The 15153-nt window shown below is 40.6% G+C and overlaps 1 protein-coding gene across 1 annotated transcript in view; it reads right to left on the minus strand.

Moving 5' to 3' along the window:
- LOC137625828 (ribosome quality control complex subunit NEMF-like) overlaps positions 1-15153 on the minus strand; it is a 162861-nt gene that overhangs the window by 70558 nt on the left and 77150 nt on the right. Inside the window, exons 9-10 of the mRNA XM_068356715.1 lie at positions 9795-9972; positions 4952-5089 (exon numbers count right to left, since the gene is read on the minus strand). Of these exons, the coding sequence (XP_068212816.1) occupies positions 4952-5089; positions 9795-9972 (316 nt within the window). The remainder of the gene's footprint in view (positions 1-4951; positions 5090-9794; positions 9973-15153) is intronic.

Below are 15153 nucleotides of genomic sequence, written 5' to 3' on the forward strand. Positions count from 1 at the left end.
TCGTCTTCGAACTCTGTTGCTGGGTCTGGCACCGGGGAACAGAACACGGAGACCTGTTCATTGAGCCCCGTAGCGAAAAGGTCTATCACCAGTGAGCTCCACCTCTGGAGGACCTTCTGGGCTATCTGTGGGTGTAGGGACCATTCCAACCCCACTACTTGCCCTGTCCTGCCGAGGCCGTCGGCTAGAACGTTCCTTTTCCCGGAATGAACCTGGCTGTGAGGCTGATGTGTTCCTTTTCAGCCCATTCCAGTATTTGAGATGTGAGGTTGCACAACCCCCTTGATCTCACCTCCCTGCTTCTTTATGTATGCCACCACAGTGGCGTTGTCGCACCTGAGTGCTACCGTGTTTCCATGGAGACGATGGGCAAACCTTGCGAGGGCCCTTTTTTTTTTTTTTTTTTTTTGCCTGCTAGTAGCTCGAGTAGGTTTATGTGAAGGGTTTTCTCCTCCGGGGACCACTTCCTCTCTGCTGTTTCCCCGAGCAGATGAGGTACCCACCCCTCCTTTGATACATCTGTGAAGAGCAACACCTCTGGAGGAACGGACACGAATGGCAACCCCTCAAGGGTGTTTGCCCTATCGGATCACCAGAGGAACATGTTCCTGGAGTCTGGGGCTCCTGGAGGCCAAAGGTCCTTCAGTTTCCATTGGACTGGTCTCAGCTTGAGCCTCCCCTGAGGAACCAACTTCTCCCACGAGACCAGGTGGCCCACAAGCCTCTGCCAGTTCTTGGCTCTCATTAGCGCACCTGTCAGGAATGGTCGAATAACTTGATCCAAGTTACTCAGCCTCTCTTGAGAGGGGAATGCCCTCCTAATTGGGAGTCCAGGACGATTCCTAAGTACGTTATCCCGGTGGTGGGGTCTAACTGGGACTTTCCCAAGTTGATTGTGATCCCTAGTTCCCTGCAGAACTGCAATAGCTTTGCTCCTTGCTCCTTTAAGATTGTCTCTAAGGCTGAGAGCAGCAACCAGTCGTCTAGGCACTGGATCAGCCTGATGCCCTGCTTGTGGGCCCAGGCTGATACTACAGTGACCACCCTCGTGAACACCTGAGGAGCCGTTGACAGTCCGAAGCAGAGAGTCCTGAACTGCAGAGACTGGAATCCCCACTTCACCCTGAGGAACTTCATCGCCTTCCCTTCCGAGCGAATGAGTTCTTGTAGAAGGGCCTGATTCCCTGGTACTGACAGGTTGAGAGATAGCTGGAACCCTTCCAGGGTGCACACCCACTAGTCCAGCCAGGAGGTCACATTGACGATGTCTCGCGAGGTGTCCTCCATCATGGAGGCCACTGCTTGAGAGAAAACCACTGGTGCAGTGAGGGATCTGTCATCTGCACTGCCCTGGTTTAACGTTGCAAAGGCTTCTTCCAACGAGCGGGGACCTGCATGAAGCCCGTCTGGAACATGGAATTTCTTCTGGGTCCTCAGTCCTGGCAGGAGCCTGAAGGACCCTTGGGCTTTTCGGGAGTTCTAATGTCCCCTCAACGTATTTATCGACGAGCTCCATGCCTAGTGCCATGTCCCGCGCTAGGGCCAAGGATGGTTTCCACTGGCTGGGGTTATCCCCCATCCTCCCCAAACCTGAAAGCCAATCCTGCCCTGATAACGGTTTAGGCTCGTCTAATCTGTGGTGGTGACGGATTAGAGCCAGGACTTGTCTATAGGAAGATACTTCACCGGGGGAACACTCGGCCATGACTAACAAGCCCTCTACCACTTGATCCTCCATGTCGGCTGCATCCTCAAGCACGGATGGATCCGTGGGGGGCGGCTGTATCCCTCACTTCTGGCTGGTCCGATGGAGCGGCTTCCTCCATCACGGATGGAGCCGCTGTGACGGAGGTAGCCGTCACGGGTCTACCCCCACCCAGGGAAATCCGTGGGGTGTAAGTAGCCTGATATGCCAGCGGCTGCCTCCAATGCTTGGCTGGGGCTGACGTGGCAACGGGTATGGATGCCATGCTGCCGGGCCGAGCCAGCGGCTGCCTCCGCTGGACGGATGGAGCCAGTGACTTACCGGGCAAGGAAAGGTAAAGATTATGTGTGCCAACGTCTACACCCGATGGGCAGACGGAGCCGAAGAGACACTGGGCAAAGATGCGGGGGCCTCTCCAGCGGCCACAGAGGCAGGCACTGGAGTGGCAAGAGCCCTGTTCGACCCGCTAGGGGGGAAAGCCACTTTGCCTCCGTCACGAATGGAGCCGTCGGGACAGGGGTAGCCATCATGGGTCTACCCACCCCTGGGAAAATCCGTGGGGTGTAAGTACCCTGCTATGTCAGCAGCCACCTCCGATGTTTGGATGGGACTGGCCGGGACGATGGCGCGGCTGGCTCCATCACGGATGGAGCCGCCGGGACTGGGGTAGCCATCATGGGTGTGTCAGCGGCCACCTCCAATGCTTGGACGGGGGTGGCCGGGACGATGGAGCGGCTGGCTCCATCACGGATGGAGCCACCAGGACGGAGGTAGCCGTCATAGGTCTACCCCCTCCAGGGGAATCCGTGGGGTGTGAGTACCCTGGTATACCAGCGGTTGACCACGAAGCTTGAATGGAGCTGTCGTGGTACCGGGTATAGATGCCATGCTGCCGGGTCGAGCCAGCGGCTGCCTTCGCTGGACGGATGGAGCTCCTGCGGAGATCCATGGAGCTGCGGGCTTCCCCGTGCTGGCTGGTTGGTTCCTTCGTTCAGGGCGGGCCATCGAAGAACCGGAGGCCGGGACAAGGCTGCCAGTCTGAAGGGGCAACTCTCCGCTGGGCGGATGAAGTCAGAACCTTCGCGGGCTTATGCCTGTTGACCGAGACCTGGTGCAATGACCTCTGTCGATGATCGGGTCTGCTGGAGGAGACATATCACGAGGTTCGCAAAGGAGCTCTTGGGAGCCAGCCAGAGGTACTCGGGGCTGCTGAAGCTCCTAGGAGGTGGCTGCGGGGATGGTGACTCGCACCCATTCGACTTTTGACGCGCGGCTCCTCCTGTGCTTCCTCCTGAGGGATCTGGAACGTCTCCTGGCGTGGCGTGATCGGGAACGGGAACGGGACCTCTTCCTGCGGGACCACTCTCGTCCCCTCCTCGAGTCCCTCGGACCTTCGTCCTCCGAGGAGAAAGAGTACGACCCAAAAGAGGAGACTGATGACTGGAAGGAACGTGCTGAATCGTCCGAGGCGTCCAGAGTTGCTGGTGGATCTTTGTGCCGGTCCGCTGGCAAAGAAGGTTGAAGAAAGACGGGCGGGAGCGTTGCCGACGGCGCCGGGGGAGAGCGAGGCACTTTCCTGCGGACAAACCAGGTGCCGAACTCCTCTTACAGTCTCATGGGCGACCTGAAGAGCGTCCTTGGCGGCGCCCACGCGAGGGCGTCCGAACTCGGTGAACCTTCCTTCTCAGAGTCTCACCCGGCCGCTGACGTACCTGAAACGCAGACCCAAGAAGCGGGGGAAGAGGCTGTAGCGGGCTTTCCCCACATAAGATCGTCGGTAGAGACGGGCCCTGCAGGCACCAGGACCTCGTCTCCTGAACACACTCCCGTCCCTCCTTCAGGCCCCCTACTTGCCTGAGCCGACACATCCCCACCAACAGACATCACAGACTCCTGGGGAAGAGCAATGGGCCGCTTCCCCGCAACGGACTTACCTCGTCCCCTACTCTGGGTAGGGTAAGGCGGCAGAGAAGCCCTCTCCGAAGAGGCAGCGGGCGAAGCAAGAGGCGAGGCAATGCTTGACTTCTTCGGCGATCTCTTGGTAGCCTTCTTCTTTTTGGTGCCATAGTGCACCCACTGAATTTCGTTCCAGGATTCACACTCCGGACACGAGGCTGTAGGGAACACACACTGCCTCTACACGATGAACACAAAGAGTGGGGGTTGACTTCCAGCTTGGAAACAAAGGCCCCACAAGATTTACCGGCTATAGGCCCGGGCCATGGCGGTGATGCTCCATAACGAGCCAACAAAGCACAAAAACGACACAGGAACACAGAGGGAAAGGTAGGATAAGGTATGAACACAAGGGGACCATGTGGGAACCGCGTGGGACACAAAGGATCGTACTGGGTAAGGAGAGCGCGTCAAGATGTTATCACGACGCGACCAGAAAACTTACTGGAGCTCGAGACCTGAGCAAGCATGCTCTCTGACCCTGGGTCGCCTCATGGCGCGTATCACTCCGCCAGAGGTTACCCAGCATAGAAAACGGGAGTAGGGTAAACTACACAAAATTCTGGTCGGTTGGGAGGAGATCCCAGATACTCCTAAGAAAGTAGTTCGAGGTAAGTACTCCGTGTTGGAACAAACAAGATTAAGGATTTGGATTGCAAGGCGAGAAGACATCAGATCAGATGACTGGAAAGTAAAAGGTAGACAGTAATGCAGTTATGAGCTGAACTAACAAAACACAGAACCTTTAGTACTCCCTATACTATAAGCAGTACCAAAATGCAAAGATGAGAAGAGGCAATTTCATATAAATATCAAAGACATGGGAGTAACAAGAAGCTGATCAGCGAGAAAGCCTAATCTATAATGAAAGCACAAATAAAAAAAAAATTGACCAAGAGGAACTTCTGACAGAAATAGAACAAGATAGACAAGAGTTAAAAGAACACTTTCACTATATCATTAGCTGATGATGGTCAAAATAAGAGTAAAGTTATAAGATAATCAAGGTTAACATTAAAAAAAAAGTTACAAGATTACCTGAAGAATTAGAATGTTCAACAGATGAGAGATGGCTCATCTACTACCAATCAACACACTGCTAGTCATATCAGCTACTTAAATTTATATTCATATACTTTTAAGTGGGGAAGCAGGTGTAAGAAAAGTGAGTTTAGTTATTTGCAAAAAAACATATAAAGACATTAGCACTAATAATTGGGCTGGACTATATACTGTTGCTTTAGTGAGTAACACTAGTATGAATAACGACATTAATTTGAAAATACTTACTTCCTAGCATTGGCCATGGCAGAGAGATCAAGGTCAATTTCAACAGCCATTGGTCTCATTTTGTTAGAATCACAACCCTCTTCACGTTCTTCATCAGAGTCCAAGAACATATCATCTTCATCACGATCAAATGGATCCCTATTAAAACATTAATGATATATTAAATTATCAAAATAATGTTCGATATTACCATACAAAAGATAAAACATGCAATCAGTTATAAAATAGAAAATTTGATACTTACTGGATACTTGATCACATTACAGTAAACCCCAACTGTTGTGATTTCATGGTAAGTGCAACAGGGACAAACAATCTCCCCCTAATTTTATAAAATCAATATACAATTTACAAGTACTATTTCCATTTCCACTGCCATACTGATATCTGTGCAGATGATAAAAATATTTAAACTGAAACCAATATAATAATAATTGACTCTGTTTGCCAACATAATCCTGAAGTCTAGTCTCTGAGTGACCTCATGCTGACCAATCATTCTGAACAAATCTCTTCCCTCAATCTCTTATTCAGGTCTTAGAGTAGCAAGATGATGATTTGATAAGAAATAATTCATTATAAGCTATTCATTCTTAAAAAAAAGTATTTAAATAAATTAGATTTATTCATAAAAAACATCACTTATAACAGAATCTCTACTTGGTTGGATCTACCACTAAAAAGACTTGCTCAACAATCATTCTGTCCCCTCTACCCAATGATTCGCTCAATACTGACTGCTTCTATAACTGGCCACACGTCCTCTATACCCAGTAGCTAGATTTGCACAACTGTTATGCCTGCTTTGTTGGTCAATCTTCCTGTAAACCAGTTTGTTGTATCTTTGTCATATGACCAACGACACACTAATAAGCACATTAAGAAACGCAAAGACAGAAAAATACGATCAAGACTCAGAGGGAAAAAATGACATAGTTAAAAACCAAAAACCTGATACTATATATGAATAGCATCTAGACCAAGAGAATACTATACCAGATATCTATGCCAACAAAACAGTGGTCTTCCTTTACTAAGATAGCGCACTATCTCTTATCACCATTAAAAGAATGTTAATGGAAAACTGATATGCAAAATTGATGAAACAGAATTTCATTCAATTTATAACAGTAACTTTCTTCACTTCCAGAACAAAACATGCAAAAGTTTGCTTAATGAGAACAAACAGAAATGTTCTAAGCTGAACATTAAAACAACTAATAGTTTACAATAAACAAAATCAAGCATGCATTTCCTTCGCAAATTCAGTAAGATATCTATGCAATATAGCTTCAATCCTCTAGGTCTAATTCAAATATACCATCCAAATACAAGAGAGAAAAACATCAACTTTGATATACAGGTTGAGAATCCCTTATCAGGAATTCCTCGGATTGGAAGAGTTTTGGATTTTGGAATATCCCCATACTGTAGTGGCAGAATCACAAATCTTTCATTTAATACTGGTGAAAATCACATATTCTTATTACATTGATTACTTAAAAGAAATTTTGAAGTTTGTTAGTAAACAAAGTAGGTTGCATTATTACTTGCGATAGATTTGTTAAGCTGTAGGGTAATCATCTTCAAATCTATAGCATACAAGATACTTTAACTATTACTACAGTATATACTCAATAAGAACTTCTATTTTTCTTCAATATATTTAACTAACTGACTCGAAATAACACACACATTGATAGTAACAACAGTGTATGACAGTAATTTCCATAGCAACTACGCATTACAAAAACATGTGCAATTTTTTAGATGTTCATGTAGATTGGTTCCCATTGTAAACCACAAAGTTTTAAATAGAAAATAAAACTTACATAACACTATATGTGAAAGAAAATGGTGCATGAACTCAGAAATTTATTTAGTCATAATTTAGCTTTTATTTGCAATTAGTAAATGATACTGAATGGTTGGAGGGATTAGGTTTTTTTCTTAAGGTTAACTTAATGAAACTACCATCTTTAAACATCAGAAATGTGAATGTGCCAAAAATATACTGTATTAAATAATTTCAATTGGTTCCCACAATTATTCCCGGGTTAATCATTGTTAAATTGTCGATGGTATATCTAATATCTTATAAAACATCAGAGATTATTTCTACCATAATATTCTCATGTTAATCACTGATTTTACATAAATAGAAGTCCAATTAAAATGACATCTTATACTTGCCAGAATCATACAATTACTACTTAAAAGAAGATGAATACAGCACCAAACATAAACACCATCATATCTTTAGATCATTTTCATTCTATTTAATGATTTTCCCTATTTTTCATTAACTTATACTCATCACTTTCAGAATAGATATTTCACAGTTGTTTTTTGTATTTCTTGTCATAACACTTTATGCTTATTCTGTTTTCAAGTATTTTCAACAATAAAATGTGTGCTCTCTCTCTCTCTCTCTCTCTTTTTTCACTATTAGCTATAAACTTATATCAAGCTTTATCAACATTTTGAGAATATTTACAAGCACAGAGCACACAAAAGGCTGTAATCACAATAAATAAGGAGTCAAGAGGTTACAATGACTACTGCTAACAGCAAAGTGATACCAGGTGGTTGAAGGGTAGGTCAAGTGAGAAACAGCTGTACTTGGTAGAACGTTCCCAGCACTGTGGATTATGGTTGCCATCATTTAACCATTTTACCCCCAAGCTATTTGGAACTTTCCAACCCTTAACCACTAGGCATTTTCTTTTTCAAGCACATTTTGCAATACGTTTTTTTTAAATTGCTCTAACAGCCTTAATTTTCATCATAGAGAGGTCAGGGTGGTCTCATTCTTTTGGAAAATGTGTGAAGTTTTTCATAAAGTTATCAAAAATATGCAAAAAAATGTAAATAGCAGTTTTTTGCAAGGACGTACAGGTACGTCCATGGGGGTAAAGGGATGAATTTTGTAAAACGTACCAGTACGTCCATTGGGGGTAAAAGGATTAAAAAACTTTAGGATTTCGGAGATTTTTGGATTCAGATTTTGGAATTTCGGATTAAGGAGTCTTAACCTGTATAGAAAAACAAACTGCAAATCACTGCCTACCCCATCTCTTTGTCAAAGAGGAGCTCAGTTTTGAAAGACCAGAAAAGTTTCAGCTTTTTCACCCAAGCAGAATAAAATAAAATTAAACACAGTGAATAAAGTACAGTACAGTATATCCCATGAGTTCTCAAAATATGGTACAGTACAGTACTGTAATATCAACTTCAAAAGTCCATGGAAAAAGTATTCTTTACATTTAATTCATTGATGGTTTAGTTACTGTAAGTCATTACTTGTATTAAATACTGATCCTGTAAACCTCAAGAAATTTTGTACCTACAACAATTCCCATTTTCCATAAAAATAAACATATTTGAAAGTTTCCTGGTAAAATTAATTTTTATATACAGTACAGTAAAACCTACATAACCACTGATTCTCCACCGAAGATTTAACTATGTGCTGTTGAACTATTGAGGCTACAAATTCACTAATCCACAGCTGATAAACCCGGAAGCATTGGGCAACATTCTTAAACGCCCCCATGCCATTACATAAACCCTCCGTAGAGTAGGCCGCTGTAAAGTCATATCTCCTAATTGTGTTGAGAATAATAGCCCAAAGGCTAAAAGATTTCTCCAGTTCTCCCAACTTGTTCAATTTTCTTTTAATTTATCTTTCAATTTCTGTGTTCATGTACTGTATTTCTACTGTTTATTTCAGTCTACTTTTATTCCTTATACCTTTATTTCTTTTCTTGCGTATCACTGATAACATATCAGTTGTTCTTATCAAGCATTTTATATTGCTAAATATTACTTAATAATATACAGTTCTGTATATTTCATTTGTAATACTTTCTATATACATATGGGCCTGTTATGACATGAGTGCCGAATAGTTTGCAGGTGTTGGTGTTTAAGTTATTGTGTATTTGTTTTTTTTTACTATTTTACTATCATCATTATTATGATCTATTAATACAGTAATATACAGTACTGTATATAGTACTTTCGTTGTGTTTTTTATATTAAATAATTTAATGTAATACAGCAAATTAAAAGGCATACAACAGCAATACCCCTCTTTATGTCAGTTTGAAATACTCCAGTTCAAACTTTATGTCACTCATCCTTAAATAATAAATACAAAAATTAAATCCACATTGGCCAGTTTGACTTGATCTTTTGTCAGTCCTTAAGTCATATAATAACGATGAAGAACTGTACTGTACAGTATCTTACTTCACGTGGAAGCTTATTATTTAGGTATCTGGTTTTTATAAAATGATAAAAAGTTGTAAGCACCTTTTCCTGTTCAGAATGTGTATAGAACACTCATCTCTTTAACGTGAGAAAGTCCAACAGAATTGAGTTACATTGGATGTCTTGGAAACAATTAACAACATAGGGAGGGGTATTATTGTACAGTATATAGGAAAAAAAAAAGAGAGAGAGAGAGAGAGAGAGAGAGAGAGAGAGAGAGAGAGAGAGAGAGAGAGAGAGAGAGAGAGAGAGAGAGAGAGAGAGAGAGAGTGTGTGTGTGTGTGTGTGTGTGTGTGTGTGTGTGTGTGTGTGTGTGTGTGTGTGTGTGTGTGTGTGTGTGTGTGTTATTGAAACTATTTTACTGTATTTTAAAGAATAAAATTTTCAAGCAACCGTAGTTCAGATGGTGCGTTATTTACAGAATTCCTCAAGGAAGAGAGTTGGGACCTAATGACTAAAGATAGGGTCTTACCTAGAAACCTAACAAAAACATGAATCGATCTAAAATCAATAATGATGATCAAAGGGATATTAAACAAAAATATTGGTCATAACTTGAGAAACTTACCCTAAAGATAAAACGATGGTGTTAGTTTTCAGTTTCAGTTGTTTAATGGACTGGGCTACAGCATCACCTTGAGCCTGTGCTTCCGCCAGCAACTCCTCAATTTGACGCCAATCAATCTGATTTGCTACAGCACTTCTCACCACTAATATAGCCCCATCAACTAGATCTTTGTTCAACTCTGTTCCAAGAAAGATTTAAAACATCCAATCAAACCTTTACAGGTATTACTAAAAATATACTACTAAAAGTAATATACGGTATTTACTACAAGTATACATAACTACTACCATAGTAATTAAAATAAATTCTTAAAATTATTTGCATTATTTAAAGCTTTACAAATCTGAGTCTTTTTAAATAGGGATATATCGCCAACAAAGTTGGAATGGCCATTGAATTGTCAACAAATCAGTTGGCAATGGCAGATGGTGTGTGGGGGAAGTCCATCCCACTCTCCTGTCACAGAATGGCCAATCTTCTCCTTAGGCCTGGACAGAGGAATTGTTTAGGTAAACAATTTCAAATAAAGGACTCAGGTTTGGTTAGCAAGGAGAAATAAAAACTACAAACATTTTTTTCTATAAAATAGGGAGACTCACTTATTGGTGGTAAGAAGTCCCCTAGAACCAAACTACAAGGTTCATTTCATTCCTGGAAATATCCAAGGAGGGTGACCCCAAGAACCTCCTAACACCTAATCATAAGGATGTAGAAATTGTTAAGGCCTAAATGAGTACTGACTTGAAATGAAGCCAGTACTAGGACAGAAAATCTATCTCCCTAACAAGGAGATGAAGTCCCCAGCTAACCAGCCACATCAAGAGATATGTTTAGTTAGACAGTGACACATCCTCCCACTGACAGCAGGATCGAAGAATTGCTTCTTGACAGATGTAGTTAACGTGAAAGTTGCTTCAGCACCAGATATATGACTAGCATGTAATGGTTGGGGCTGCTGCATCCCCCTGAGAAGGAAACAAGAAAGAGGCAGAAGAGCCAGTCATTCTACCTTTCCTTGACACTTATGCTGAACATATTGCCTTAGATGAAATGGATATCAAGTCCAGTGCGGGAATTGGAGTGTTACACACCTACTGAACAGCCACCTCAGGGCCAAAGGACAAGGGTCCAAAGGCCTATCAGCAACATCCATAAGGTAAAGAGAAGCAAAGGTGGTCTAACACCTTATGCTCTAAATATGATAACAGGTAAATTAGAAGGCTACTGAGAGGGCTAAGCTTGTGAGTATTTTGTTGAGCTAGCAGAGGTGCACACAAATGAAAGTTGCATATGAAAGAAGTAGCCTCACCAATCCAGCAAGTCTATGTCTGGACACTTCCTTCTTGTTCCTAACTGGGATAATGAGAGGGGTGAGACACTGGCAAGTGAGGGATATAATCCTTCTCTGATGTGGCACCAGACATCTTTGTATCAACACACACAGAGGAATAGAATCAATACGGTCCCCAACATGACAAATTCGTAGATAATTTGTATTTTTCCTAACTATACGAACCTTAGCTATTCTCAGTTTTGTATCTGTGTGCCAGTGAGTGATTACACTTTTGCGACCCTATAAATATCATGATTTAACGCGGATAACAAAAGGCTATCGAGTGCAATATAGCTACAAGTTTTCGTGAATAGTCAGTGATTAGTTTGAGGTCGGAGAAGTGGGATAAAACGTCGGCATAGAATAGTTATCTTGTGAATTACTAAAAATCTAATCAAGATGGCTATGTACAACACGGGCAAGGCTTGGAGAGACATCGCTGGACTCAGCAAAAATAAATTCCATGAGTTGGCGAAACAGGAGCTTGACCGTCTGATAACAGAGGTCACTAGTAACGTCAACCAATGTGACGGAAAAATATTCGCAGACATATTGAAACAATATGATCCAATAAACTGGAGCAAATCTGCGGAAAACATCAGCAAAATAATAGAAGAAATTCCAAAGAAAATCCAAGTGTTAAAGAGACTTATAAAGAAAGTCTACATCAATCAACACATTCCATCAAAGAACAATAAGAAGTCCAATATGGTGAATATGCTGATTGATGCAATGGGAAAAAGAATGCCAAAATGGTGTAATACATGTAAGATATGGTATTCCATTAATAATCCTCAACAATTGATTAGAAAATGTGATGCCTGTCATGTCCCAACACATCCCACATGTGCTGAAATACAGCAAAAAATAAAAAATAAAGACACAAAGGTATTCTGCTCAACATGCTTAGTCTGGATAGAAAATATAATTAAGTCGAGACTAAATCTGCAAGTAGTTGAAGATAAAGAAGAGGAAGAAGAAGAAACAGAAGAAGAAGAAGAAGAAAAAGAAGAAGAAGAGAACAATGAACAGGATATGTGTAAGGATGCAGAAGAAATCATTGATATAACCTATGATGCCATCCAACAACATACTTATGAAGAAATAAATTACCAGATGGAAACAAATAATAGACCCAAGAGACTCCACCCGGACCTACATAATTTTAGGGAAGAGCAAGAACAAGAAAAAATAGAAAAGAAGGATATAGTCTGCAATATGCTGAAAAGAGGGAATTGCAGATTTGGCGAAAGATGCTACTACAAGCATCCAAAGATATGCCATAATTATGAAATATATGGTAAATGTGCGTATTTAGACGGATATGGAGACGAATGCAGAGATCTCCATCCAAAAATATGCAAAATCTAAAAGAAGGAAAAGGATGCATTTACAACAAAAGATGTCGATATATGCATCCTGCAACCATGAATGAATGTAAGAAAACTCAGCAAACTGAAAAGAAAAATGAAAGCAAAAAAGAAACAAAAAAAGAAACAAAAAAGCAGGCTGTGTATATACCGCGCTTTGAACCAAGAGCCCCAAGATATGAGGCCTTTCAACCCAAACCTGCACATTTAGAGCCCAACTACAAAGAATGCATCTATAATGCCAGGGGTTGGTGCAGATATGGGGACAGTTGCAGGTATACACACACAAATAAATATGAAGGCGAAAGAGCAAATATAATAGAAAAGTTGGATTTTTTAATGGCAGAATTCCGGGAAATGAAGAAAAGAACATCATATCAGAACAGGAAGGAAGCATGGGAGAATCCATATTATTACCAATATTAAATAATGGGGATGAAACACAAACCATAATAGTAATGAATGCACAGGGTTTAGTCACGAGTAACTCTAAAAGGAAAATAGAGTTCTTAGAAGAACTAACCCAAATTGAAAAAATAGATATATTAAATATAAGTGAAACATGGTATTTCCAAGAGACTGGCACTGATGACCAGATAAAGGGTTTCCAAACTTATAGATCAGACAGAAAAAATAGGAATCAAGGGGGAACCGCAATATATGGAAGAGACATAAATCAAGGAAAAGTATGTGAAAAATACAGCAACACAGAATGTGAATTGATTGCAGTAGAATTTGAATTTGAAAAACTAATGAATATTGTAGTTTACAGACCCCCAAACACTAAGGAGTTTGACATAATAATAGAAAAAATAGATGATATATGTAGAAACCATAAAGACTGGAATATACTCCTATCCGGAGATTTTAACTTTCCTTTCGTGGATTGGAAAGAACGGATAGAAGAAAGTGGTTGTATGTATACATATAAAAAAGATAGTAATAGTAGCGCAGAAGATAAGAGGCAATTTGAAAAGCTTCAAGATATGCTATTAGAACATAATATGCAACAAATAAACCACATTCCAACAAGAAAGGAAAATGTCCTAGATCTAGTATTTGTGAATGAGGTGAATTATGTTAAAGAAATAATAGTGTATAACACGGGAATTTCAGACCACAATGTCATAGAATTGATAGTTCATTCCAAAGCAAGTGATCACAGAATTAATAAAAGCACAAAACTTTGGGAAGGATATGGAAAATATAACTTTTACAGTAAGAATATAAAATGGTCAGAAATAAATGAAGAACTGAATAAAGAATGGAAAAATGTATTTATAAGTGATAATATACAGGTAAATACGGACATACTGTACAAAATACTGGAGAAAATTGTTGAAAATTATGTACCGAAAAAAAACAATAAACAAAAGACGAACATACCAAGAGACAGAAGGATCTTATTTCAGAAAATTAAAAAGTGGAAGAAAAATCTTGCAAAAGAAAAAAATGTGTGGAAAATGATGGAAATAAAATGTAAGATAGAAAATGCAGAACAAAAGATTATACAGTTGAAAGAAAATGAAAAAAGGGACTTAGAAGAAAGGACACTTCAAAATATAAAAAGAAACCCCAAAGTACTTTACTCCTATGCAAAAAAGATGAATAAAAGGAGAATAGAAATAGGCCCTCTAAGAATTGAAGGACGGCTAACGAATGAAAAAAAGGAAATATGCAACATATTAGCAGAAAAATATAAGAGTGAGTTCACGCCAAGAATTGCAAATGAGAATAATGAAACAGAAATGAGAGAAGAAAATGTTGAATATCTAACGGATATAGATATTAATGAAGCAGATATTGTTACGGCTATAAACGAAATTAAAAATGGATCGGCAGCCGGACCAGATGGAGTTCCAGCGATTTTGTTAAAAAAAACTGCAAACACTATCGCGAAGCCACTTGCAATACTGCTAAGACAGAGTATAGATATGAGCGAGATATATGTTAAACATAAATTAGCTTATATAACCCCTATCTTCAAAAGTGGATCAAGACTAGAGGCAAGCAATTATAGACCTGTTAGTCTAACATCACATATTATGAAAGTGTATGAGAGGGTAATAAAAAAGAAAATAATGAACCATTTGGTCAAAAATAATTTGTTTAATATGGGTCAACACGGTTTCGTACCTGGAAAAAGTACACAGACCCAACTGATAGCTCACTATGAAAACATATACAATAATATGATAAATGAAAAAGACACAGATGTGATCTATCTAGATTTTGCAAAAGCCTTTGACAAGGTAGACCATAACATATTGGAGAAAAAAATAAGAAAGCATAATATTGTGGGAAAGATAGGAAAATGGGTAAAAGAATTCCTGCAAAACAGAAAACAGATAGTGGTTGCAAATGACGAGAAATCAGATGAAGCCCAGGTAATATCTGGTGTGCCCCAAGGTACGGTATTAGCTGCACTGCTATTTGTTATTATGATCTCAGACATAGACTGTGATGTTGAAAACTCCGTAGTGAGAAGTTTCGCCGATGACACAAGAATAAGTAGAGAAATTACTTGTGATGAAGATAGGAACTCACTACAAAGAGATCTAAACAAAATATATGAATGGGCGGAGATAAATAGGATGGTATTTAACTCCGATAAATTTGAATCAATAAATTATGGAAACAGAGAAGGAATGGAGTA

Source organism: Palaemon carinicauda, chromosome 33 (assembly GCF_036898095.1).
Source record: "Palaemon carinicauda isolate YSFRI2023 chromosome 33, ASM3689809v2, whole genome shotgun sequence".
Classification (NCBI taxonomy): domain Eukaryota; kingdom Metazoa; phylum Arthropoda; class Malacostraca; order Decapoda; family Palaemonidae; genus Palaemon; species Palaemon carinicauda.